Below are 27,189 nucleotides of genomic sequence, written 5' to 3'. Positions count from 1 at the left end.
ACCCTGTCCCCAGTCTCTCAGAAGATGCTCCTGTCTCCAACTTCCCTGAGAAGACTAAGGTTCCCTTCTCTCCAGATCACACCTGAACAGCCAACTCCCCTTGTCTCCTCCAGTCTTCTCCTTCTGCTCTCTTATTTCTGAAGAAAATTCAGTCCTTCTCCTGACCAAACCAAATTTTTTTGCCTTAACCTTGATCCTAGCTATCCCTTCCCACTTTCCCCATATTATCCCTAGAGAGTCAGAAGGGAACCCAAAATTTACATGACCCAAGCCCTCCCAGAGCAGGAATCCCCTGGAATCAATCCCTGACAGATGGTCATCTACCCCCAACTAGATGACTCTATTAAGTCATGTGTCCAGTGACATTATATACTGATTTCTGAATTTTTCAAAGAACACCTATAGGTATTCCTTTAGTGGATATATATTTTTGAGAACTGGGGCCATCTCCAGTTGTCCTGATCCATATCTTGCCACTTGACCCAGATGGCTCTGGAAGAGAAAGTGAGGCTCATGACCTTGCCCAGCCCTGACTCACTTAAATCCAATTCACTTGCAAGTCATGACATCACCTCTCTGATGTCATGGGCCTCTTTGAGAACAAGGGACAAACAACAACGACAATAATTTTTGAGAACTTGGATTACTGTACAAGAAAGAGGTTAAGTGGTTTGTCCGGAGTCACACAGCTAGGAAGTGTCTGAGGCCAGATTTGATCTCGTCTCCTTTCTAATAGATGTGTGATTCTAGGGGAAAGAAATGATTATTAATAACTGATATCTTGGGAAAATTCAGCTCTTTCCTTCTTCCAAATTCCTCATTTTAAAAAGTTCAGTCTCCTGAAGAACATTACTGATAATGAGATGGAATTAAGTCTCTTTTTAGTCTTGATCAGACCCCACCCAACCTTATGAGGAATCTGAGGTGGGGAAGCACATTGTGTTCTACTCAAGGTTGGGTGGACCCGAATCCTTTTGTCTAGATAACCCAAGGCTGGAAATGGTTTGGTGTAGAGATAGTTTCTCTGTCCAAGGGTAACAGTGTAATTCTCAGTCCTTCGTTTTATTGTGTTGTCCAATCACAGTCATTCTAGCCCTTTATTGAACACCTACTCTTCAAAGGGTATATAAACTGTGAGCCTGCTACCATGATTGTCTTTGGTCTAAGAGAGGTGACCAAATGACCATCCTTTTATTAATAATCTGCTGGCTTATTAATAAAATGATTAAGTTACCCAGAAACTATGCCTCTTGGACCTTTTTAATCGTCACATGAACAAGTCACTTATGTCACATATATCTTGTGTCTTCTTTGCTTCTGCTTCATTGCTAACTCTCTCAATACCCTCCTGATATTTAGGTCAGGGCAAATTCCTTTCAATAGCTATCCTACCCCCAGAAGCTAGCACCAGCACACAAGTTGTAATGGCACTTCATTTAACAAAATAAGAGAGAATAAGATGGAGTTGGTGGCATTGGTCCTGAATTCTGAGGTTATATCCAAGTCACTGCTTCCCCTGCTTAGGCATGTGGAAGCTGTCCAAGAAGAGTGATTGTAGTTTGTTAGAAATAGATCTGGGGCACTGCGTATTATTATTCATTATTGTTACTTATGATGCACAATTCTTTGTTTTTTAAAGGCTGGATCTCCCCTTACTGCCTAGACTGAAATGCAGTGGCTTCTCCCAAGGGCAATATCTCTATACTACTTTGATTTCAGCCATTTGGGACCTGGGCTGCTTTGCCTCCTCAGGTAATCTGGTGAGCCCCTGCTCCCAGAGACTCCCCACAGAGATGCCAGACTTAGTGTGGATGGCTGGTACCCTCACTCACCACAGCTCAGAACTCCCAATCTCAAGAGATCCAGCAGCTTCAGCTGCCCCAGTAGCATGAATTACAGGTGTGCACCACAATTCCCAGCCATGTTACACAGTTCTTGCCAATTATTGTTAGTAATTTCTCCTTTTATGTTTGCCTCTGACTCCTCCGCAGGGGAGAGGGCTGGGGATGGGAAGATGTAGAAAGGGGGAGAGAGAGAGAGATGTTGGACAGGAAATACAAAGGAAGGTAAATTATAGTAAAGAAATATACAGGGGAAAGGACTAGAGCAAGGAAGGGAGGGGAGAGATCTAGGGAAGGCAGGGAGGGGAAATGACTAGCTACAAGGTAGTGTGGGCTCTAGGAAGGAATACGCTGCTCTCCAAAAAAAAATTTAATTCAAGATACACTTTTCAGTTTAGTCTACATAAGGGGTGGGGAACCTTTTTATGTTGGAAGACCATATTAATATGTAGCTGTAATCAAATAAGGCTACATTCAAGAAACTTCAATTGGATATACTTTAAAATGTACATTATTTGTAAAAATCTAACTACTATGTACTTAATGATTTCAAAAAATGAAAACTATTTGTTAATTTTGAAGTTAACTTGACTTTTAATGACTTTGTTGTGTCTGCTTTTTGTTGGAAAGCATTTGAATATTTGGCTGCAGCATGGAGGTCGGAAGCTTCAGCTGATCCTCAAGATGGGTATCAGTCTTTCATGAGCTCGAGGGCATCTTGATTTGGGTTAGATAGGAGAATGTAGATTCCCAGCAATAAATGGTTGAAAATGAAGAAAACATTTTTCAGGCATGTTGCTGAAGGTGTGGGTATTCTACTGCATTTTCCCATATTTCAACTGGATCTTCCTTAGTATCAAACAATGACTTTAAAATGTCATCTACTGAGAGCTCAATCAATTCCATCTGTAGTTCTTTAGGTGCCTTGGTAATATCAACCAGGTGAGGCTAAAATGCTAATTTGAGTGTGACAGCATGATTCTCAAAGTCAGTGAACCTTTCATTGTATTTTCCAATCCAATAGGTCTCTAACAGCTGCATATTCTTCAAATGATTTGCATATATCATCCTGCTCATCAATGACCTTTGCTAACCGGGGAAAATGTTCATCTGAAATTTCCCTTTGATTTGAAAAAAGATAGCTTTTTCAGAAATGCTTGGATTTTTTTTTTTTGCCATTTATCATATATAGCTTTAGTTTTACCTTACAAAGAAATATTCAAGTCATTTTGATTTGACATATCATACAGAAATGCAGCATTCCTATAGAAACCTTCTTTCAATAATTCACATTGCTGATTCTGTACTTCATAAAATTTAACTATCTGTTCTGGAAGAGATAAAACTTTGGCTAACACTTGTCCCTGCGATAACCGACACACTTTAGAAGGATACAGCAAATCCACAGTGAATACCTCATTGTTCAACTTTAGCATGTTATGATGCTAACAATACCATGTTGCATTTGCACAAATGTAGTTAGCAACACTTATAACTTGTTGCAAAGTGTCACTTAAAATAGTAGTTTTAGCACAGAGATTTTGCCAATGCAAGATACAATGAAAAGAAATGAGAGCATCTGGATCTGTCGATACTTTTTTTTAATCTGCACAATAAACCTTTCATGTTTTCCTGTCATGGAAGATGTACCATCTATACACATACTCACTAAATTTACCAAATTCAGTTCAACTTCACAACATTTATCTTGCAAGTTGTTAAAGATGTCTATTCCCCGTGATCTGTTCACAAGAGTGTCCAAAGCAAATAACTCCTTGTAACAAAGAAAATCTTATCTTATGACCCAAAAGAAGTATAAAACCTGTGCTGAGTCAATAGTATCAGTTGATTCATCCAAAGCGATTGAATAATAAGTATTTTCCTTTTGAAGTATTGCATGAAGTTGTTCTGTTAAGTTGAAGGCTAATTCATGCTGCCGATCAGTTCTCCTCGAAAGAAGTAGTTATTTGTACTTTGTACTTTGAAATGTTATTGCGCTCTAAGTATCCTACAACTTCAACAATGCATTCTTTCCTCAGTTCTACATCACTGAATGGCTTCCCTTTTTCCCTGAGTATATAAGCTACTTTATAAGTTACTTCAGTGGCATTATTTCCAGGTCTTATTGCTGCTTGAAAGAAGTGTCTTTGCTTTTGCTTTTCATCTTTCAATTTCTGCAATACAACCTTTTGCTCCTCTCCCTCTAATTTAAAATATTTGTGGTCCTTATGAGTGTTATAATGCTAATGAGCATTGAATTTCTTTATTTTTTAATTTGAGACAAATACAAAAATTTAAATGCATAAGAAAAGAAAAAATTATAAACTTATGTGTTAAATTTAAAAGGAAATAAAAGAAAAAAAAAGTCAGGTACACAGCAGAACATAGGAGAGGATTCAGAATATATAGCAATAACTTTCCATAACAAGAAAGTCTATATATTAAATACTTCGCATTATGTTGAAAGCTGTCCATCTTTTCTTTGCTTCCTTGTGGGTTTTCTTTGTTATCTGCTATTCACTTTTTACTTTGTTCTTTTTTCCTCCTTCCTCCTTCCCCCACCCCTGCAGAAGGCTACAATTTTTAAGTGCAGATATATTTATACATAGATATATAGATTTTATATATATATACGTATATATACATATATACATATACACACATATATACATACATATGTACCTATATAGACATATGATTTCCATAACAAAATTCTACTCCTGATCTTTGTTTTTATGTTTGTGCATATCTCTTATTTCCTATCCATCTGGACTCCTCTACTTTACTTCTGTCCTCCCCTTCCACAGATCTCTCCCCATCCACCCATTCCTATAAATCTAAACACCATTCTATACCCCTCTTTAATCTATTCTCTACTCTCTAGAGATCCCTCTTTTATCCTCTCCCCCCCCATCCCCTTAACATTTTATTTTTTCTGAATTTAGAAAACCTCTATACTCTTCTAGATGTATTGTTCCTTCTTGAACCCATTTCTGATGAAAGTGGGTTTCCAGAACTACCAGCCCTCCTCCCCCATGTAATTCCTCTATGTTGATTCTTACTCTTGCGCCTCATTTGTATAACATAATTACTTTTTTTTTTAGCTGTTCCTGAATGGTTTTACTTTTTAAAGTCATATCATACTCAGGTCTACCCCAAACTTTCTTATGAACTTTCCAATTATTAATGATAATCTTAGATACAGGTTTTACACACATAAAAGTTTTAATTGTATCTGTTTTTATTGAATCCCTTGTAAATCAGTCTTTGATATGTACCTGTTTTTCTCTTGGCTCTTGTATGTCAAATCTTCTACTAAGTTTTGTGTTTGTTTGTTTTTTAAATAAAGTCTCGAAAGTCTGACAGTTGATCAAATGTCCATTTTTTTTATTCAAGATTATGCTTAACTTTGCTGAGTGTGATATTTTCAGCCAGAACCCCAGTTCTTTTGCTCTTCAATACAGAGTGTTCCAAGGCCTGTGGTCCTTTAGTGTCTCTGCTGCTAGGTCTTGTGTGATTCTAATTGTGGCATTGGTCATATTTAAATTTTTTTTTCTCTTTGCTCTTAATATTTTGTCATTGAGCTGGGGCTTTCAGAATTTGATTCTCATATTCCTGTGGGTTTTCCTCATAGGATCTCTTTCAAGTGGCAATTGATGGCTTTTTTATATGTTTACTTTTCCTCCTTGTTCTAATGCTTCAGGATAATTTAATCATTTCTTGTATTATTGTATCAAGAGTCTTTTTTTTTATCATAGCTTTCAGGTAGTCCAATTATTCTTATGTTTTCTCTTCTTGATCTGTTCTCCAGATTAGTTGTTTTTCTTATAAGATGTTTTACTATTACTTTTATTTTTTCATTCTTTATATTTTGTTTTATTATTTCTTGATCTCTCATAACTTTGAAGGCTTCCCCTTGCCCAGTTCTAATTTTCAGTATCATTTTCTTCCTTAAGATTCTGGATCTCATGAGCAGAACCAGGAGAAGGTTGTACACAGTAACAGGCATGTTGTGTGATGTCTAACATTGACAGACTTAGTCCTTCTCAGTAATGCAAGGATCTAAGACATCTCCAAAAGACTCACGATGGAAAATGCTATACACATCCAGAGAAAGAACTATGGAGTCTGAATGCACATCGAAGCATACTATTTGCTCTTTTTTTTTCATCTGTTTTGTTTTGTTTCTTCTTTCTGGTGGTTCCCCTATTGGTTCTAATTCTTCCTTACAACATGACTAGTGTGAAAATATGTTTAATAGGAATGTATATGTAGAGCCTATATCAGATTGCAGGCCATCTTGGGGAGGGAGTTGGGGAGGGAAGGGGAGAAAATAGAAAACTCAAAAGCTTATGAAAGCATTTGTTGAAAACTAAAAATTAATTAATTTTAAAAATTCTCAATTTTCTTTTCTAATTGGTTGATTTTCTTTTCATAATCTTGTTTTTCTTGGATTTTTAAAAAAAAGTTTTTCCTCAATCTCTCTCATTTGATTTTTAAAGTCTTTCTCCTTTGCCTGTGCATTTTTTTAAAAATTTTTTGTAATCGCCTTAATTTTTATAATCACTTCTAGTCCTGGGGTATGGGGGATGATGCCTGTGGCCTCAGATCTTCAGTTCTCCCTTCTAGCCTGGAACCAAAGCCAAACCTCCAGCCTCCTGTAAATGCCCACAGCCAGGGGTGTCCCACCCCACTCCTTCTGCACTCACCAGGCATGTGCTGGTTCCTTCTTGCCCAGCTGCATCTCCGAAGCACAGCTGGGTCAGGTGTTCTTTGTCAGTAGACGTTCCCTCGATCTTCCCGGCTCAAACGCCCAACTCCCTTCATTGTCCCAGGAGTAAAAGTTCCTATGGCTGGTGGAGGAGGCAACCTATCACCCCAGGGCTTGCCACTGGTTATTTCAGTGAACCCTAGCCTGGAGGTGTTCACTCTTCCCAGGAATCAAACCTCAACCTGAGATTTTTCTTCCTATCTTCTCAGATTGTCCCAGGAGGACCCCTGTTGTGCCCCTATTCTTTTGCATTTTATTTACTTTTATGGGCACTTTGTTTGCCCTGAGGTGCTATTTTATGTCTTGTGGGGGAAAATCTTGAGAGCCTGGAATTTTCTGACCTATTTTGCTATCTTCCTAGAATCCTCTCTCCTACTGAATTTCTTTAATGCCGATATTACAGTATCACAAAGCAAGCAAACCATCTTATCTTTAGCAGAAACAAGATAATATTGCAATTCCCAATCCTCATTTAAAAATCTGTTTTCTTCTTTCAGTGTTCTCTTGGTCTTCTTTGACATGATGGGCTGTTAAGCAGACAGAATTAAAAAATACTGTCGAGCTCTGCAACTATTCACAAATTCCACTTCAAACAGAAACACAAGGCACCATTGTCAAAAGCTAATAACAGACTGGCTTACTCAACTCCCATAAACTCTGGCCACCCAGCCTCCTGGGGCAGTGGTGCCAGTCAGGTCGGGGAAGTTAGAACTAAATGAGGATAGCAGCCATCAATTTAGCCCTCATGGCTCGCTAATGATCTAATTGCGCCTGTCAATCTGGGAGAATTGTTTCATTGAAATTTATTTTATTCTTTGGTATTTTAAATACATTTGTTTAAAAAAAATAAAAATGATGAAAGATGAACAAAAAAATGTATTAATAAAAATAAAAGGATTTGTTCTGTAAAACTTGGATTCATCAAACGGCTGCAATGGACCTAGAAGGCTATATGTGGGTTCCCCACCCTTGTCTACATTTTAACACTCTCTCCATCCCTTTCTTAAGTCATCACAATTAACAAGACAACAAATCAAGATCTTTGTAGTAGTTGCTGTCAGTTAATAAATCAAGTGACTGCTATGTTCCAGGCACAGTGCAGGGGATACCACTATAAACAAAAAGAAAGACGATCTCTGCCCTCAGGGAGTGTACAATCTAATGAGGGAAGACAACACAAAAGGAAGCTGAAGAGTGAGGGGGTAGTGAGACAGAGTAGGCTTCCACTTCTGGATGACACAAAAGCTTACCAGCTTATGGGAAATGAAGAAATGCTGATTTCAGAGATGTAAATGCTCCCATGAAAAATGTAGCAACCAGCCTGTAGATGGTTTGAGCAACTCCAACACTCCCCCCCCCCACACACAGATGTCTATTGTGTGTGTATATACAAATTTATTGGGTATCCCATGGTATATCTGGAGCACTACAAATGGGTAAGCAGCCTACATTGCCTCTTGAGCAACCTTCTTTAAGGCTAGAGAAAGTTGGGGTGTCACTTTAATTATTGATTGACTGGTGAGATTAACCAATAATTTCAGTTCCTAAATTTATGCTGCTTACAGCTTGCTTTCCATATATTGTTTGCATATTGTCACCCCCATTAGATTGTAAACTTCTTGAGGGAAGGGACTATCTTTTGCTTCATTTGGCATCAGAAGCACTTAGCGCAGTGGCTGGCACATAGAGGGTACTGTTCATTGACTGACCATCCAGCGAGTGGCATTGTGATCAAGACATCACTAGCTCAGTCCACTCCTCAGGCTGTCTCCAATAAGAGGGCAGCCTGCTTCCTCTCCCAGTAGTGTGCTGGGGAAGCACGAGGAAGCCATTCTAAAAAACAAAACAAACCAAAAAACCAAAAAGCTTCAAGTTTTGGGGAATGAAAATGGCACCCCAATCAAAATATGAATATAAAAACACACTTTCTGCTTCTCCTCCAACACAAATCTGTAGTTTTTCCTTCTCTCTCTCAACCTCCACAGTCTTAGATAATATCTATAATTAAATAGTTTTTGAGTTTATAGAGGGAAAATGGGAAAGAAGATAAATAAGATTGCCCTGCATGAAATACCCACCACACCATCTCCAAGTCTTCCTCCGGTGGCCTTCCTAGCTTTAATTAATCAAGCAAAGAAATGACAAGCATTTGTCATTTAGAGGCTATGAGGCAGCCAGGTGTCAAAGTGTGCTGGACTTGAAGTCTGGAAGTCCTGAGTTCAAATACAGCCTCAGATTTCTGTGACTCTGGGCAAGTCACTTAACGCCATCTGTCTTGGTTTCCTCATCTGGAAAATGGGGATAATTATAGCACCTACCTGCCAGAGTTGTAGTGAGAATCAAATGAGATAATATATGTTAATTGCTTTACCAGTCTTAAATGGATATTCAAATGCTAGCTACACTGGGGATAGCTTGCAGCGTAATCAGAGCAGACAACACATCCAGATAATAGAGGTATATCCAAGATGGGAAGTAGTTCCCTTTAGGGAAGGAGGTGTGTGTCTGTCATTCATTTCAGAATCAGAGACTTAAAGCAAAAAAAAACATGGTGAGGGGGCTCTCCTTCCTTGGTCTCACCAAATACAAAGCCGTCAACTCCCCCCAGCCCTTCCACTTCAGAATTTACCTGTGCTCCAGGGTAAGAATAGCATCTAGAAAATGTTCTCCCCATAAACCTGTGGTACCGTTTCCCAAAGATATACAAAGCATCCATCTGGAGAGTGGGAAAGGAAGGGATCACACAGGTAGAGAGCATTGGTGGCCACTACAACTCATTCAGGGCTTTCATGCCTATTGTTATATTCATAAATTTAATCTTCTCAAAGCAGCTCTTGATAGCCAGGGTTAGTTCTCCCTTCAATCTGTAGTTCTCTTCTCTGCTGCCATGAGGTCACATTCCTGGAAATGCTTTGTCCCTTGAGTCATTGCTTCTCTGTGTCTATAACTGTAACTATGTCTGATCCCTCAGATATGCCTATGACTCTCTGGAACTGTTGGATGGGCATCTCCTGTTGGGCAAGTAACTAAGTTAGATATCATGGCCAATGGAGGGAAGGGGAGAACCTCCCCCCAGCTTCCCTTTGACATCGGTGCAGGGATCACATTCCACAAAGTTGCTCCAAAATCTACACTGGCTCAAATTAGTTAAGCTAACTTTCAGAATTGCAGTCTTGTAAGGGCCACTTAGGAGTGTGGCCAATGTTTTGCCCAGGCAATAGCCAATAGCTCATAATTCAATCAAGGAGCAACTTGCTCACACTTTATAAAGGAATCACTCATTAAGGCCATTTTAAAGTTAGATGATGCCTTATCTGTCTTTTCCTGCCTATAATTACATTCTGGGCTTCCTGGGCTAGGGGAGGTGGTCTTCCCGTACATCCGATGTCTTTGTGAACACTAGGTTCCTGCTCCCAGTTCCCCAAACAACAGACAAGGATGCCCTTATCTGATGCATCATTTTCACTTCTTTAAATCTCAAACCTCTTGGCAGGAAGTTTCTCTTAAGGAAAAGAAAGGAGAGAAAAACCAATTGGAAATGTACCACCTTCCCCACCGCCACCCCTAGATTCCAAAGCAAGCACATACTCTATGACTCTCACTGAGGGTATGGGCCATGTTCAATCCACAGCAAAACTCTGCCTGTCCTCTTTGTCCTCAAATTAGACCCTGAGGCTCAATGATTCAGAATAGATCAGTATGGGGCAGATGGGCTGAGCTTTGGAGGGGAAAAGGCTAAGAGGAGAAATAAGGAAAGGGAGGGGAATGGATGGAGGAGAGGATGGGAAAGACACTGGGGGGAGCAGGATTAGAGGGGAGATATTGAAGGGCATAGCCTAGGATAAGAAATAGAAAGGGGAGAGGACTAGGAAGAGAGATGAAGTAGGGAGAAGATGGGGAAGATATGGAGGGCAAAGGACTAAGATAGGTGGGAAGGAGAGAGGACTCAGGGAGTGGTGGGGGAACTGTAACAAAGGGAAGGAGAAAGGACCAGGCAATGGAATGGGGACAGCCCTGAGATCAGCTGGGAAAAGGAGAGCTACAAGGTTCAAGGATAGGGTTAAGTCGGAAGGATGGTGCTGCTCTTCCCTCTTGCCCTTCCCTGACACATTCCAGGCTTTTGGGGTGAGTAGAGTGGTAGAGGATATCGGGGAGAGCAGAAACTTAACTGTCTGATTGAAAAATCAGAACAGAGAGACTGGAGTTAGACACCTGAGTCCCTAGGGGTGGTGGCTGGGAAATCAGAACCATCAGCCCCAGGCCAGACCAAGGTGCCCTGAAGTCAGAGACTTTACTGCTCCACTTTCTGGGATCCACTGTCTCTCTGTCCCAGAGAGTAGGAGAGATCTGACTACCAGGATCCCTAGAAATGGGGGCAAAGGGGAATGCCCCCACGGGGGCTTGTGAGTTTTAAAAGGTCAGGAGAATGAGCTGCCTAAGGGCCAGGAGTCAAAACCATGCTGGGTTTTGCAGCCAGCCCCGCAGTGATGCCCCAAGAAGCAACCTTCATGACCCAGCCCAGAGACAGCTGAGTTGAGGACTCACAGAGTGGTAATGTTACATTTGGCCCTGAACTTGGTGGGAACAGCACTATGTAGAGAAACTGTATTAAGTCTGAGCTCTCTCTGAGGTGATATAGGGGAAAGTGTGCTCCCAAGGGGTTGGGGAGGGGCAGGGTTGTTTTTACTTCTGTTGTTGCCATATCTTCAAAGTAAATGTTCTTTTGTAAAACCTAATTGATGTTAAATGGTTAAATGGAACTGGAGTTCTAGAACTAATAGCTAATAGTGGAAGGAAAACACCAAAATTGGTCTTGAGCCATAACTCAAGAGAAGAGAACTCCCCCACCCCCAACCACTCAGGGTACCCCTAGAACCTTGGGTTTTATGATCATTGGTCAGTTGCATGTTTGTTCATTCATAAATTGATTTATTTCTGATAGAAATTTGGTTAAAATTACTGGTCAATCAATAATTTGGCTACTGAGCATAATGTGCTTTTACAAAAAATAATTTATCTCCCTTTATAAACAAAGAATCTATTTAAACGGTACAAAATTTGTTAAGGCTTAAGGTTCTTTTTCCACCCTACCCCATTATCTTTATGAATAAGGATACAATTTCTTGGGACTTGTAAAGAGAGTTGTATATCCATTACTCTTTAATATGACAACCTGCTTAAAATCTTCTGGTTAAGACTGTATTGAACATCCCAAGAGTCCTGCAAAGCATCTTAGGAGGAAAGACTAAAGAAAATGTCCATCTCTTTAAAGGGAAGGAAGCATATTAGCTCTTCTGACATAATGAAACTTCATAAGAATATAAAACAGCTGTAATGAAACTAGTTAGTGGTTTGTACTTGCTGCTGACTGCTAAAAATAGAAATGTATTTTTCTGCTTCCATGTAGTAAGCGGCACACTTGTAAAGATTTTATGCTTTTATTTTACAATATTAAAACAGAAAAATTAAACTTATAGCAAATATCTTTTAAAATGAGCCCTTGAAGTTGTGAAATGACCCAACCATTTTGGAGAGCAATTTGGAACTATGCGCAAAAGGCTATAAAAATGTGCATACCCTTTGACCCAGCAATAGCACTTCTAGGGTTGTCTCCCAAAGATATCACACAAGTGGAAAAAGGACCCACATGTACAAAAATATTTATAGCAGTTCTTTTTGTGGTGGTGAAGAGTTGGAAATTGAGGGGATGCCCATCAACTGGGGAATGGCTGAACAAGTTGTGGTATATGAATGTAATGGAATACTATTGTGCTATAAGAAATGATGAGCAGGCTGACTTCAGAAAAACCTGGAAAGACTTGTATGGACTGATGCTGAGTGAAGTGAGCAGAACCAAGAGAATGCTGTACACAGTAACAGCCATATTGTGCCATGACTAACATTGATAGACTTAGTCCTTCTCAGCAGTGCAAGGATCTAAGACATCTCCAAAGGTCTCATGATGGAAAATGCTATCCATATCCAAAGAAAGAACTATGGAGTTTGAATGCAGATCAAAGCATAGTATTTGCTATTTTTTTTCTTCTGCTTTGTTTTGTTTCCTCTTTCTGGTGGTTCCTCCTATTTGTTCTAATTCTTCCTTACAACATGACTAATGTGGAAATATGCTTAACGGAAATGTATATGTAGAGCCTATATCAGATTATATGCCATCTTGGGGAGGAGGAGTGAAAGGAGGGGGAGAAAAATTAAAAACTCAAAAGCTTATAGAAGTGATTATTGATGAATCAAAATAAATTAATAAAAAAATTAAAAAACTAAAATGAGCCCTTGATTCAAAACCAGGTAAAGATCATACTGAAAAAGAAAATGATAGACCAGTTTTGCTAGCTGAAGATGACAGACCAATTTGCATCTCTAATGCAAAAATAGTAGCTAAGATAGGGGCAGGTAGGTGGCACAGTGGATAGAGCACTGGCCCTGGATTCAGGAGAACCTGGGTTCAAATCCGGCCTCAGACACGTAACACTTACTAGCTGTGTGACTCTGGGCAAGTCACTCACCCCCATTGCCTAGCCCCCCCAAAAAAATAGTAGCTAAGATATCAGCCATTAGACTATAGTAACACAATAAGAAAGTTATTCCTCATGGCAAAAGAGGTTTTATGTAAATTTTTTTTAAGGCTGGTTCAACATCAGAAAGGCTATCAACTTAATAAAACATACACAAAATCTCAATAAGATCATATGATAATAAGAAAATTGTAAAAGTTTTTGGAAAATTCAACATTCATTCATGTTAAAAATACTAAGAGTAGGTATGAAAGGCTTTTACCTCAACAGGATTAAAAATGATATACCTTAAGCCACTTCATCAAAGGATCATCACTCGACAAGTGCCTAAACCAAAGGCCACTAAGTCTTGAACATGGATCAAGACTGAAGACCAATTATAATGGTGGAAAAGGTTGTCCAAAAGCTAGTCCCATGTGCCCTAGTCAAGTAACACTCAGAAAGGATTGTCCACAAGCTAAGTATGCTCTCTTTTACCAACCAGTTAACACTCTCATATCTTCAAGAACATTTGAAGAATGAGGACCTTGCTTAGGAGTAATGCCAGAATGGCTAATGTGGAAATATGTTTCACATGGCTTCACATGTATAATCAATATCAAATTGCTTGCCTTCTTAAGGATGAGGGAAAGATGGGAAGGGAGGAGAAAATTTGAGACTCGAAATTTTAAAAAGTGAATGTTAACATTTTTACATGTAATTGGGAAATATTTAATAAAATAAATAAAAATCTATTTAAAAAAAAGGAGTAATGTCAGAAATTGAGCTTTTTCCTTATATATGCTAGAGTAGTCCACACTCAAACTGCATTGCTACCAAAGACATCCTGCAACCCTCACATGGATTTCTGGCACTTGTGTCAATGTATTGGTTCAGGGCCAGTATGCCCTTTCTCTGGAAGTACTGGGGAAGACCAGAAGGCTATAGAGAACATTCACATGGCAGCCCTCCCTGTTCATCTGAGACATTGACAGATACAATTCATCTCAGCACTAACTCATAGGCTCCAACAAATCTCACTGGAAACAAAGAAGATGCCCATCAATTGGGGAAAGGTGAAACAGAAAGTAGTCCATGAATGTAATGGAATAATCCTATGCTGTAAGGAACACCTGACTTGATGAAAACAGAGAAGCATGTAAAGACTTAAATAAACGGATACAAAATGAAGTTAGCGGGGCCTGGAAATGATGACAACGTAAACAGAAAGAACAACAAATACAAAATCATCAAAGTTGAACACCGAAAAACTATGAAGAACAATGACGACCCCATCAAAGAGCCGGGAGATGTATCCTCCCCTCCCCCTCTCCTGCGAAGAGGTGGGGGTCCATAAGGGTGGAATGCTGAGCATATTGTCAGATTTTTTCAACATATTGCTCAGTTTTTCTTGAGGGGAGGGGTTCTCTTCTTTCTCTCTTTTTCTTTAAAGCTGTTCTTTGTTATATGGGATGGTTCTCTGGGAGGAGACAAGTGGAAATTTAGGGATTGTAAAAACAAAAGATAAAAATTAATTTAAAAAAAGAGAAATGAATGTTACAAAATTATTAAGTTCCTATTAAAAAAAGCACAAGAAGGGGAGGATGCAAGGGGAGATCAAAGCTATATAAAAAGAGATAGCAACAAAAGTCTCTCTCTTTTTTTGGTGAGGCAGTCGGGGTTAAGTGACTTGCCCAGGGTCACACCGCTAGTAAGTGTAAAGTGTCTGAGGCCGGATTTCAAAAATCTATCTTTTAAAGAACAATAACAACAAAAGTAAAGCCTGCAAATTTATAAGGACCAAGCTCCTCCCTTCCTCTCTAATCCCTCCCCACCCCCGCAACCTTTTCTTTGCAGAAGTAGGGGACCTGACATATAACATCAAGCTTTCTCAATATTCATTAGGGTTTGGTTGAATTTTTTTCTCCTCATTTTATTCTCTCCATCATAAGGGATGGCTGCCTGGAAGTGGGAGAGGGGAAGGATATAGTGGGAAACATAGTTGATATAAAAATAAAAGTTGCCAATTTAAAAAAAAATTAAAGGAGAAAAAAGAACATGTGGTTTGTTCCTACTGGCCCTCACTATCTACCTCCCAGGGATAGCATTTTGCCTTTTGGATAACTAAGAGTTATTGCTATGATTAATGTTACAATCACTATTACTATTATCAGCATCCATCCCGTAAGAGACAGGGATGGGACTTTAGGGCCATCCTCAGGAGCCAGGAAAAAGGATCAGAGAAATCTTGTGGAGAAAGGGATGGATGATAGCCAACATCCTGGCTATACAGTTATACAGATATACAATATCCTGGATATTGTATCCAATACAGGATATACAATATCCTGGCTATACAGAGGGATACAGTTAGGGGACAGCTATGAAATCCAGTATGGCAGAGTGGCAATATCATGGAGGGACAGGGAAGGAGTAAGAAAGGGGTCTCCTCGGGCAGCTAGGTGGTGCAGTGGATAGAGCTCTGGCCTTAAAGTCAGGAGGACCTGAGTTCAAATCTAGTCTCAGATACAACATACAACACGTACTAGCTGTGTGACCCTGGGCAAGTCACTTAACCCTAATTGCCTAGCAAGAAAGAAAGAAAGAGAGAGAGAGAGAGAGAGAGAGAGGGAGAGAGAGAGAAGGAAAGAAAGAAAGAAAGAAAGAAAGAAAGAAAGAAAGAAAGAAAGAAAGAAAGAAAGAAAGAAAGACTCCTTTCTATGTTTGGTTCCTTACACTCCCTCTTCCCTGGGGAAGCAGTCTTTTCAAACTATGGGTCAGCAACCCACTGGCCACAAGAAGCCAAGGAAAGAAGGAGGGCATGCTGGTCACCTTCATGCTGGCATCCTCCCCTCAGCTCCCCTCCTCCTCCTCCAGTCTGTCTTCCCTCCTATGAAGCCAGAGGTCCCTAAGACCAGGCTCAGTGATCTGAGAACTCCTCTTTCCATTCTTCCCCACCCCTCCTGTTCCTGTTCCTGGCTTCCTCTTTGCCCCAACTCCCTGTTCCTTCCTCCTTGAAGACTTCATAATTGGATCTGATTCTGCCCCAGGACTCAGTTCTGGCCTCTCCTGAGCCCTGGATCTCGCCATGGACTTATTGCTGCTGCTGCTCTCACTGCTCTGGAGGGGTAAGTAGGGACAAAGCCAGGGCTGAAGGTAGTTGGATGAAGGAAGAGTTTGAGGGAGAAATAGCCCTGGAAAGGTTGGGGAGCAGGATGGGATAACATGAGAAATTCCAGCTTCTCTCTCTCTCTCTCTCTCTCTCTCTCTCTCTCTCTCTCTCTCTCTCCTGCCTCCCTCCACAGGAACCATTTCTCAAAATGAGTATGGGATTCATGTCCAGGAGACAGTGACTGTGCAGGAGGGACTGTGTGTTTCCATCCCCTGCTCTTTCTATTATCCCCAACAATATAAAAACAAAAACACAGTTCGTGGATACTGGTACTATTACAACTTTTTGAAAAGCAGTCTTGCAGCCACCAATGACCCTCAAGAGAGTGTTCACTCCTGGGCCCGAGGCCGGTTCCACCTCACTGGAGATCCCCAGATGGACAACTGTTCTCTGCGTATTACTAGAGCCCAGAAGAATGATTACGGGAGTTACTCATTCTGGGTGAAGAAGGAGAATATGGCTTACAGTTACACAGACAAGGCGGTATCTATCCAGGTAGACGGTGAGGACTCTGTTCCAGGGAAGTGTTTGGAGGCTGATGAGTACTCCAGGGTGAGGGCCAATGTGGGATTCAGGCAAGGACATGCTGGTGGAATAGTCTTTATACCCTTGGCTAGGACACACTACAGCCCCTTCCATGAAGAACATAGCCCCAATCAAGGGTGAGCACCTCAGGGTCTGGGCACTGAGGAACAGAGCTGGAGGGGGGAGGGGTCTTCGCGTGGGCCATCAAAGGGACAAACACACATATGAGGTGAGGGGGGTGAGCCTGAGGCTGTCAGAAGGATGGAGATGCCACAGAGTCCTCTGCTTGGGATGAGAAGCTCAATTCCTGGGGAAGGTGAGGAATGGGTGGGCATGGAGAGATAAGGGTCAGGACACAGGAAGGGTCACAATGGGGGGAAGGACCTACTGGAGGCATAAAAGGGACAATCCCAAGATTGTTGCCCAGATGCACACAATGTAGATCCCTCCTCCTGCAACCTGACTCACTTTCTCTCCCCTCCCCCAGATCTGACCCAGAAGCCAGAGGTGCACATTCCAGGGATCCTGAAATCAGGGCACCAGGTAAATTTGACCTGCACAGTTCCCGGGGCCTGCAGAGAAGGGACACCCATGACTTTTTTCTGGACTGGAACTGCTCTGTCGTCTAATAGATTTGCCTCCCTAGATCTCCACTCCTCCCAACTCCTCTTCACCCCCCAGCCTCAGGACCATGCTACTAGCCTCACCTGTCAGGTGACATTCAAAAATCCCAGCGTGACCACAAAGACCACAGTCCAGCTCAGAGTTTTCTGTGAGTTGTGGGTAGGAAAAGGATGCTTGAGTGTTCCCAAGAAGAGAAGGGTGGGAGGAGACAGGACACTGGGTGCCTAGATCCTGAGAGGGTTAGGCTAAGTGGCATCCTATATGTGTGTGGGGAGGAGGAATACCTGGGCTTCCCATTGCCAGTTCTGGTTTGTGAGACTGAAGGTACCAATCTCATCCCATCCCTGAAGATGGGTCCTGGTACCCCAGCCCACAGATATCCCTTTACTGCAGACCCTCCGTGGAATATGAAGATTATTTCCCGGGCAAACGGGACAGGTATGTTTGCAGAAGGCAATTGGTGGGGGAGGGGCAGGTTGGGAAAGGGAAAGGCTGAGAAGTCCGTCTGGGCCTGACCGATGGAAAAAGGGTCAGGGCTCACTCCCCTTTCTTTCTCAAGGCCAAGTGCTCCCAGGAAACACCTCATCCTTGGTGGTCTTAGAGGGTGAATCCCTGACTCTGGTCTGTTACACACATAGTGAGCCCCAAGCCACATTGAGCTGGACCCATGGAAACCAAATCCTGCATTCTACCCAGGCCCCAAATCCTGGGGTCCTGCACCTGGAGCTGGCCAAACTGGGTATCGAGGACAGTGGAGAATATACCTGCCAAGCCTGGAACTCACTGGGGCATCACAACTACTCAGTGAGACTCTGTGTGCAGTGTGAGTCACAGGGAACTGGGAGGCGCAGCTGTGTGGCCCCAGAATCCCCAACCCCACACAAGCGCAGCTGGATGGGAGGACTAATGAATATCACACACACACACACACACACACACACACACACACACACACACACACGATCCTTCCTCCAGCTCATTGTGTAAAGAAACATAATTCCAGGCAGGGATGAGCACCTCGGGGCATGCCTAGGAATGGAGGGCCAGCCCTGGGGGTGTTCATGGAGGCATCAGGAAGACAGACTGGCAAGGGGGTTGGGAGGAATGGTCCTGAAACTGTCAACTGAATGGACACATGGTGGGGACCTCTGATAGACAAATTAGAACTTCAGATTGGATGATAGCCCCAGGCCTTGAGGAAGGTGAGAGATGGCCAAAGAGGGAGAGTCCAGAGTCAGGGTATTACAGGAGGCATCTTGGGGAAATAATCTCCAGGGGGCATGGGAGGGAAAATCCCAGGGCTATCACCTGCATGCACAAGCTGCTTCCTGGATCACTGTCTCTCTCCTCTCCCAGCTCTAACACAGAAGCCAGAGGTACACATTCCAGAGATCCTGGAGTCTGGGCGCCAGGTCACCTTGACCTGTTTGGTCCCTGGGGCCTGCAAAGAGGGAAAACACTTTACCTACCTCTGGACTGGGACTGCCCTTTCTTCTCAGGGTTCTGCCCTGCTGAATACCTCCAGACTCCTCTTCACCCCCCAGTCCCAGGATGATGGCACTAACATTACCTGCCAGGTGACATTCCCAAAGGCCAGAGTGAGCACACAGAGAACTGTCCAGCTAAAGGTCACCTGTAAGTGATGGGAAGGGGGAAGCAGGATGCCTAGGTCTGCCCAGGGAAAAGAGGGCTGGAGGGGAAGGTCCAAGATCTAAGACATCAGGTGCCTGGTGAGGTACCTGAGAAGGCAGGAAGAGGTGGGGCACGATGGAGAGGATGAAGTTTGGGGATGGGAGGCTGAAGGTTGTGATCTCAACCTATCCCAGAGGACCCTAGCTCAGACACAATTGTTCCATTTCAGACCCTCCTCAGAATGTGACCATCAGTGTTTCCTGGGCAAATAAAACAGGTAGGTTTTCAGGAAGCAATGAGGTGGGGGGTGGGGGACAGGGAGAAAGCTCTGATCCTCCTTTGACCTCTAAGGTCAGTCTGGAGCCAAGCCAGAGTAAGAGTTGCAGCCTTCATCCCCATCCCTGGCTCTCCTTTTTTCTCTCCAGGCCCAGAATTATTAGGAAACACGTCATCCCTGCAGGTCCTGGAGGGTGAGTCCCTGACTCTGGTCTGTACCACAGAAAGCAATCCCCCAGCCCGTCTTATGTGGACCTACAGGAACACAATCCTGCCATCTTCAGAGGCCTCGGACCCTGGGGTCCTGCACCTAGAGCTGTCCAAAGTGGGGCCCAAGGACAGAGGCGAATACACCTGCCAAGCTCAGCACCCGCTGGGACCTCAACAGCACTCCCTGAGACTCTGTGTACAGAGTGAGTCAGAGGAAACTGGGAGGTGCAGCTGAGGAAGGCCCCAGTATCCCCATCCCCAGCAGGTGCCCGCAGCAGTGGTTGCTGGAGACTCCAGCTTGATATCTGGGTCCTGATGACACAGCTGAGGCCTGGGGGGCATGCCCCTTCTAGCTCCCAATCTCTGTCTCCCTCAGCCTGCTCTTGCTGTCCTGTCTTTGAGGAGAATGGTTCTTGGCCTCTGATCTTCACCCTGCTTCGAGGAGCTCTCATGGGAGTCAGCTTTCTTCTCACCTATGGCCTCACCTGGCTCTATTACACCTGGTAAGTTGGCATGTGTCCCCTCCCTGACATGCCTCAGGGATCCTGGGCCCCAGAAACCTTAGCCTGTAGCTTGCCCTGGTCAGGACCGGAATGGTGCCAGGAGCCTGCCTGAGCTTAGCCTCTGACAGGGGTTTGTGTTTTCTCCACAGTCAAGTCAACCAACCCCTGGACACTATGGATAAGAGTGAGATGGACTTTTACTCAGCCCCTGTGTTCTACGGGATCCAGGATATGTCAAAGACATAGGACTGCTGGATAAAATCGAAATAGCTAGCATCTCATTGATTTTAAATTCTTGCTCTCTTACCTCACCAGGGACCACATGAGTGCTCAGAAAGCCTTCTAGTTCCCTTTTATTGACTCCCAAGTTTACTCCCCAAAGGCACAGTTCCAAACTTTCTCCTCTATCCTCAAGCCCCTGACCCCACCTTGTCATCTGGCCCTCAGAAGATTCTCTGGTCTCCTACTTCCCTGAGACCTACTCACCCTTCTCTCTACATCTCACCTGAACAACCTCCCTTTCCTCCTCTCCTGTTGCTCTCTAGTCTCTAAAGAGTGAGTCATCCTCCTGGCCCCTCATCTTAATCTTGAAACCGTAGCCTCCTACATTCCCCATGTCATCCCTAGAAATCTGGGAGGTAACCATTACTAAACCCTTCCTGGTCAGAAATCCACTGGACAACTTCCCTGAAAGTGGCCATGCATTTTTTGCTAGGAACCCTCAAATGATGGGGTGTGCTGGACCCCCTGAAGCAACTCATTGCACTTTAATATAGCTTAGGAAGCTCTCATTGCACCAGTATGGCTTACATCTCTCCCCTCTCTCCTGCTTCTTCTGGTCTCTGAGCCAATCAGAACATGTCTCATTCAAAACACAAGGAGAAAACCATAATGTTTCCCCCACTTCTCCAAGTCTTCTCCTCTCCAGGCTAAACATGCCCATTTTCTTCAAATCATCCTCAAATGGCATGTTCTGCAGCCCTACTTCTCCCATCATCCTGCTACCTTTTACATGAAAAAATAGCATTATTGACTTCATTTTGCCTTTATCCACCATTTTGTGAAGCTGTTTCACCTGCTTGTAAGTCACCTGATTTTGAAGAAGTCACAAGATTACTCCCCTTCCCGAAGGTTACCTGACTTACAGAATGTCACAAAACTAACCCTCTCCCTCTCACCCCAGTGTCTCCCAACCCTCTCCACCAATAAGAAACCAGATGTCTCGATCCCTATAATCCTGTTTTTCACTCCCTCCAAATTGTATATTAATTGTGTAGAAACCAGTGGTCAATATCCTTGGTTACTGAGAGCCTTGGTCCTGGTTTGCTTCTGCAACCACATACATTGCTAAATAAATCACTGGGGACAGCTGGGTGGTGCAGTGGATAGAGCACCGGCCCTGGAGTCAGGAGTACCTGAGTTCAAATCCGGCCTCAGACACTTAACAGTTACTAGCTGTGTGACCCTGGGCGAGTCACTTAACCCCAATCGCCTCATCAAAAAATAAATAACTAAATAAATCATTGTCTGGATGTAACTACTCAGTTGCTTTATTCCACCATAACAGCCCCTCCCCTTTTTCTCTTCTATTTGTCAATATCCTTTCTAAAATGCAAGCCCCCAAACTGAACACAGTACTCAAGATAGGTCTTGTCCAGGGCGGAGGAGAGTGGGACTATCCCCTCTTTGTTACCTGAGCTCTGGGCTTTATTTTAACAGGGAAGATGGAGCTGGGCATACTCACTGTCTCAAGATGAGGTTAGGGCCCTTGTACTTTCAGATAATGAAGCAATCTCTTTTTGGGGCTGTGTCCCCCAACTGGGGACCATGTCCAAGAGGACTAATTACTAAGCCAGAAAGAGCCATTCACTGTAGACTGAAAGGATTGAGGAGAAATGACTTCTTCAGGTTCTGCCTGGTTTGAAACACCTGGATTTCCAGAAAATTTGTCGATTGATTGATTGATTGAAGGTGGAGGTGAGATATCTCTCAGCTCCCTCAACCCCCTGAGGCATTCCAAACATATGACAGTGAGGACATATGCTTACCTAGGGCAGCCTGAGAGAGGATCTCAAGTTCTTTGCTGCCTTTTCTGTTTTGTGTTTCTTTCTCTAAGCATAGGTTGACCGATCAGTGATCCCGAGAGGTGGACTTTTTCAGCGTTCACAGCTCCTCTGGGAGGTCACAGGTTTCTGGGCTCTTGAGCCCAGGAGGGGCTCAAGTGCTTTCTACAATTAACTACATCACTTCTCAGAGAAGTTGCCCCACTGCCAGAGTAACCCTGAGGCACAGGAGGAAGAAAAGGAAGACAACACCACTTAAGGTGACTAAAGCTTGAGCCATGCCATGTCTGGCTAGCGGAGCTGGATTTGTGAATTGTGCAGACCAAGCACTGCAGAGGTGAAAGCTCAGTACCTGTTTGTTCAGTGGTCATGCAAAGTGCCTTTTCAGAGAGGCTGTAATGATGACAAAAGATTATTACTTAAGAACTTCTTCAGGTGAGGGGGGACAGGGCTGTTCTCGGGGCTCCTGTGAAGCCAGGATAGAGAGCTCAGGCTGAGCAGGGCAGGGTGTGGGACTGGAGTGTGGGAGTATACACCACGGCAAAGGTGCAGCAGCTACAGATGCTGGAGGCAGTGGTGAAAGGGCTGCAGCGGGAGAACATCCAGGAGATGCAGGGTACCATGTTCTGGTGCTGTGCCAGCTGCTGTGAAGATACCCAGGCCTCCGTGAAGCAAGTTCATCAGTGAATTGAACTCTGCCATGCTCCCTTGGCCCAGGCACAAGCCCTCGTGACCAGTGAACTGGAGAAATTCCAAGACTGCCTGGCTCGATGCACCCTGCACTGCACTGGCAAAGCCAAAGACTTGATGGACGCTGGGAGCAAGGAGCGGCAGGTGAAGAGGCAGCTAGATTCCTGTGTGACCAAATGTGCTGATGACCACATGCACCTCTTCCCACCTGACCAAGAAGATGAAGGATTCCCTGGCATCTATTGCAAGATAGAGTCACTGTCAGCAATCATCTGGGTGGAAGAATGGGTCTACTTGTAAAAATGAAATTTTTGCCTTTCAGTGAAAATTTATGAATGAAGAAATTGAGGCTGCTAGCAAGTTTAAGAATACCTCTATGGGAATTTCACATTTGCCTCTGGACTCTGTTGGTTCCAGCATGTGTTTTAGCCCATAGGTGAAGAAACTGGTGCTCAGATCTGGATTGGAGGTTAACAGTACCCACGCCCATCCCTTCAGTGAAGGTGACCCCTATTCTATCTGTTGGAGCCCTTAACGGCTTTCAGCTCGTTCAGAGGTATTCCATTCCTAGAGGCTGGTATAACCCGTTGGGTTTATAAGTATTAGCAGTTCTCCTCCCCAACCTACCTCCCATCTGGTATGAATCCCTGAGGTAGCCGTCCACTTTTGTTTGGTGCCAACTTCACATCCACCTGATTGACCCATTTCCCATAGACTAAAAAGCAGCAGCCATGAGTTCACTACTGATTGGAAAAGAGAAACACAATCGTGCTTTTCTCCCCGGTATGAGAACTGGAATTCAGAGGGGAGTCTGGGGAAAGAGGGTTGCTTGAATTAGAGCACTGAGCGGCTCCCAGGTGATCTTTCCTTTGACAAAGACAAGCAAGACCATAAAAGGGAAATCTCCCACCAGGCTTGTGAAGCTCAGATTCCTTCACGTTGGCTTGTATAGGATCACTGCTCACGTTACTTTTTCTTGCCCTTCTGGAAGGTACTATAGAGACAACATTTCAGTTAAAGTGTTTTTTGAGATTAATGTGAAACAGTTTTGAGTCGAGGCCAAAAAAAGCCTCTTTTTGCTTGCAGAACAATCTTAAGCCTCCTGCTTAATGGAATGGTAAATGGTAAACTGAGGGAAAGTAAGTTTTCCCCAAAGCGGAAAAAGATGATACCTGACCATGGTCCTGCTCATTTGCCCTCTTCAACAGAAACAACTCGTTGAGAGGACCCTCTTAGGACAGGAAAGGGTAGGAAGACAACTTAAACTTCTAAGCAGGTTGCAAAGAAGAGCTTTTTTCTACCCTAGAGTACATGAGGCAGCTAGCACCAACTATCACTGTTGATTAAAACTTTGAGCAACATGTTAGTACCAGGCATTGTGTTGGAAAAGATCTTGTTTTCTTTATAACAACTTCTTACTGAATGCCTTCCTGTTCAGTGTTTCAAGGCTATGTTATACTTTCCTAGTGGTTTGATTAAAAAATAAATAGTTTTATTTAAAAAAAAAGAATTTCTTCATGCAAATTTATTCAATATAGCATGTTGGAGATTGTCCCAGCTGAAGGGCATCACTCCCAACAGTTCTGCATAGCTCCCACCAGGTGGTGCTAGGCACAACACTTCCCTTTGTACTCCAGCAGTTTTGCTGGTCTTGAAGGAAGGATGGGTATTATTGTGGACAGAAGAAAGCTCTACTGAGTCAGATGCTTTTTTGTGTAGCCAGTAAAGCGTCCCTGTTCTGCCTTCTGGGATTGTGAATTCTCTGCTCGTCTCTGTCAATTATATGACTATAAAGATGTGGCCCACCATAGGAAATTACCTGAAAAAAGCTTATCTGTTCCATTCATATCATTTCATCAAGAATGATCTCATGGCTTATAGGGAACGCCAAACTTTCTGGATTATAGAATGTTATCTGAGAGGGCCCTGAGCCTGAACTCTGACACATGTTCTGTGTCATAGGGTGAAGCAGGTGGATAACCCATGCTCTCCTACCTCTCACTTTCCCAACACTACATATGCCTTATAGGTGCATCATTTTTTTTTTTTTGGCCAAAGACAAGGTTTATTAGAACATCCGCCATATTGGGCAGACTCTTAAGGAGTCTGAACATTAGTAAGCTATTCACTAGATTTTAAGAATCTGAGCAGTGGCCAGATTTTAAGAATCCCAGCATCTTAATGGAAACAAGATGGACCTTATATACAGAAAGACTGTGGGAGGGATCTAGAAGTGGCCAAGTAGTTTGGGGTGACTGGAGGAGGGGTCTAAGGAAGATCTGAATGGGAATGGCCAGTAAACTGGGGTGAACAGGACTCCTGGGACCTGGACAATGGAGCCTAGCTAGGATTAAGTATGGGAAATGGCCAGGGGCCATAAGGAGGGCTAGGCTAGGTTAAGGGTAACAAAATTGGGAGATTGGGTATAGCCACAAAGAAAGGCCAGTTGATGGGATTATAGCCTCAGGAGAATGTCAGAGATTTGGCCATGTGGGAAAGTCCAAGGTTTTTCCTTTCTGGAGCCCAGATCCCAACCCTATCATTCCCCCCTCAAACAAATGGGACCCAAATTCTTTTGGAGTAAGGGACGAAGGTGTCAACTTCTGAAACTGCCTCCTGCTGACAAGGGGTGTAGAGCTGTCCCTGCCTTGAAGGAGTCCCAAAGAGGAGGTTGACTGGAACCAAGCACAGGATGCATCCAGGGAATGAAAGGGGGACATTGGCTGGTACCCTGAGTTTGCTAGCGACTGTAGGTGAATGGTCTGTAGTCTAGAAGACAAAATCTGACAGAAAAAAAAACTGCAGGGCCCAGATATAAAGCAGGGACTAGGTTTAAGGTCCAACTTTGAGAGGATAAAACATCCTTAGCTCTGTTTGGATTCAGATAATTCAGTTTTCCAACCATGCAGTATCAAATCCATCTCATAGCCAGACTCAGGAATAGCCAGGTGGGTAACATTCCCTTTCAAAGGAACATAATGGGGAAACTGAGCCAGGAGGATCGCATCTTAGGCTGAGGCTAAAATTGTCCTCTCAGGTTTTCCCAATGCTGACTTCCCACCGGTATCACCTTCTCTGAGTAGCTTGTGGCATTCCTCCCAGATGGTGGATTATTGATTATGGATGGATTATTATGATCCATCAGACAACTCAAAATAAAATCCTATGAGCTTTTACCTCAAACAGCAAGTTTCACTAATCACAGCTTAGGAAAAACTTTTCCAGAATTTACATCTCAAACTTAAATTTGTCCTGGTGTAAAAAACCAATCATTAGAGCTTTTTGGCTAGTTTACACATTAAAACAATAACCAACAGTAGCTAAATTATTTTAGCAGTAACCAAATTATGAAAAGTTACTTGACATAACTGATTCAAAAAGTTCACCAATTTGAAACTTGAAACAAACTCATTAGCAATCAGGTGACTTCAGTTTTGTTAAATGCACTTCCAAATTACTTTACACAGAGAATCAACATCTCATCATTAACAGTTAAAACTACAAATTTAAAAGAGCATGCTTACCCAAGTTCGGAGGCTAGCTTCTTTACCTTGAGCAGGATGTGCTGAACCTGGGTGATGCTTCCAGGCAAGGGTTGCCCCAGAGCCCAAGGCCATTGCCAGGAGGGCCCACACCATAGCTGCTGCCCCTCCCCCCTCCTTCCTTTCCCAGGTGGGGGAGGGCAAAATCAAAGGTGAGGGGTAAAGGGTGAAACCCTCTTCTCCTATGAGAGGGGTTAACAGATACCCTCTTGACTCAAGGGAAGGGAGTGACCAGGTTGCACAGGTGTTTCAAAACTCCTTAATGATCAATCACAAAACCTCCAGAATACGCCAAGATATTTTTAGCTGTTCTAACTTTCCCTGTAACCTCCATGAAGGATTCAGAGGTGCAGAGGGAAGGGAGTAAGTAAGCCTCAGGGAACCAAAAAGCAACTGCAGTCTTCCTTAATTCCCTAGCACTGAGGGAATTAACAGAATTGAGCATACACTTCCAGATAGGGCATCCTTATCCTCTATGCTGCGGAAGATGTACCCAGGTCCATGGCCTTGATGACCCAGTGGACTGAGAACCTGAGAGCATCAGGCCAAGTGAGAGACAGACTCATTACTGTCTACCCAAAAGACACCTCCAAGCCTTGGTGCTTGGAGAGCACCCTAACTACAGAGCAAGAAAGGAGGGAAGGGGGGAGGCTTACATACCTTCCAGTCTTGGCTGGAGAAGAACTTGGGGTTAGGCAGTTTCCCTACATGGGCCACCAAAATGATGCAGTTTAAAGGTTCAGGGGTGCTGGAATCCCAAAATCACAACATGTGGGTCCTGCCTGAAAGAATTCGACCCAAGCCTTCTTTTAGCCAAAGACAAGATTT

At 43.3% G+C, this 27,189-nt stretch overlaps 1 protein-coding gene and 1 pseudogene across 5 annotated transcripts; both read left to right on the top strand.

The window, feature by feature from the left end:
• The first annotated feature begins 16,113 nt into the window (after window positions 1–16,113).
• LOC114040167 (sialic acid-binding Ig-like lectin 14) lies at window positions 16,114–21,434 on the top strand. 5 transcript variants are annotated; one of them, XM_027858180.1, is made up of 11 exons: window positions 16,121–16,252; window positions 16,430–16,798; window positions 17,309–17,364; window positions 17,503–17,593; window positions 17,815–17,883; window positions 18,005–18,268; window positions 18,802–19,080; window positions 19,307–19,354; window positions 19,503–19,766; window positions 19,940–20,066; window positions 20,216–21,434. In XM_027858180.1, the coding sequence occupies exons 1-11, from the start codon at window positions 16,213–16,215 to the stop codon at window positions 20,310–20,312; spliced, it is 1,704 nt and encodes a 567-aa protein (XP_027713981.1). In that variant the 5' UTR covers window positions 16,121–16,212; the 3' UTR covers window positions 20,313–21,434. The 5 variants fall into 5 exon arrangements, with proteins under 5 accessions (XP_027713982.1, XP_027713980.1, XP_027713981.1 ...); XM_027858181.1 differs by having other exon boundaries at window positions 16,114–16,252; window positions 17,309–17,593; window positions 19,503–19,547; XM_027858179.1 differs by having other exon boundaries at window positions 16,120–16,252; window positions 17,309–17,593; window positions 17,796–17,883; window positions 18,084–18,268.
• Window positions 21,435–21,512: 78 nt separating this feature from the next.
• Window positions 21,513–24,295, top strand: LOC114040168 (annotated as a pseudogene).
• Window positions 24,296–27,189: the final 2,894 nt, after the last annotated feature.

The sequence above is a fragment of the Vombatus ursinus genome, unplaced genomic scaffold (assembly GCF_900497805.2).
Source record: "Vombatus ursinus unplaced genomic scaffold, bare-nosed wombat genome assembly UNPS02012758.1, whole genome shotgun sequence".
Lineage (NCBI taxonomy): Eukaryota > Metazoa > Chordata > Mammalia > Diprotodontia > Vombatidae > Vombatus > Vombatus ursinus.
This window is presented reverse-complemented; position numbering and strand designations above follow the sequence as displayed.

Bases quoted from the DNA above. Each gene is read 5' to 3' on its own strand.
- LOC114040167 (XM_027858177.1), top strand. From the start codon at position 16,213: ATGGACTTATTGCTGCTGCTGCTCTCACTGCTCTGGAGGG. The intron at 16,253-16,429 runs GTAAGTAGGGAC...CTCCCTCCACAG, and splicing joins GCTCTCACTGCTCTGGAGGG to GAACCATTTCTCAAAATGAG. The intron at 17,884-18,004 runs GTATGTTTGCAG...TTCTTTCTCAAG, and splicing joins TTCCCGGGCAAACGGGACAG to GCCAAGTGCTCCCAGGAAAC.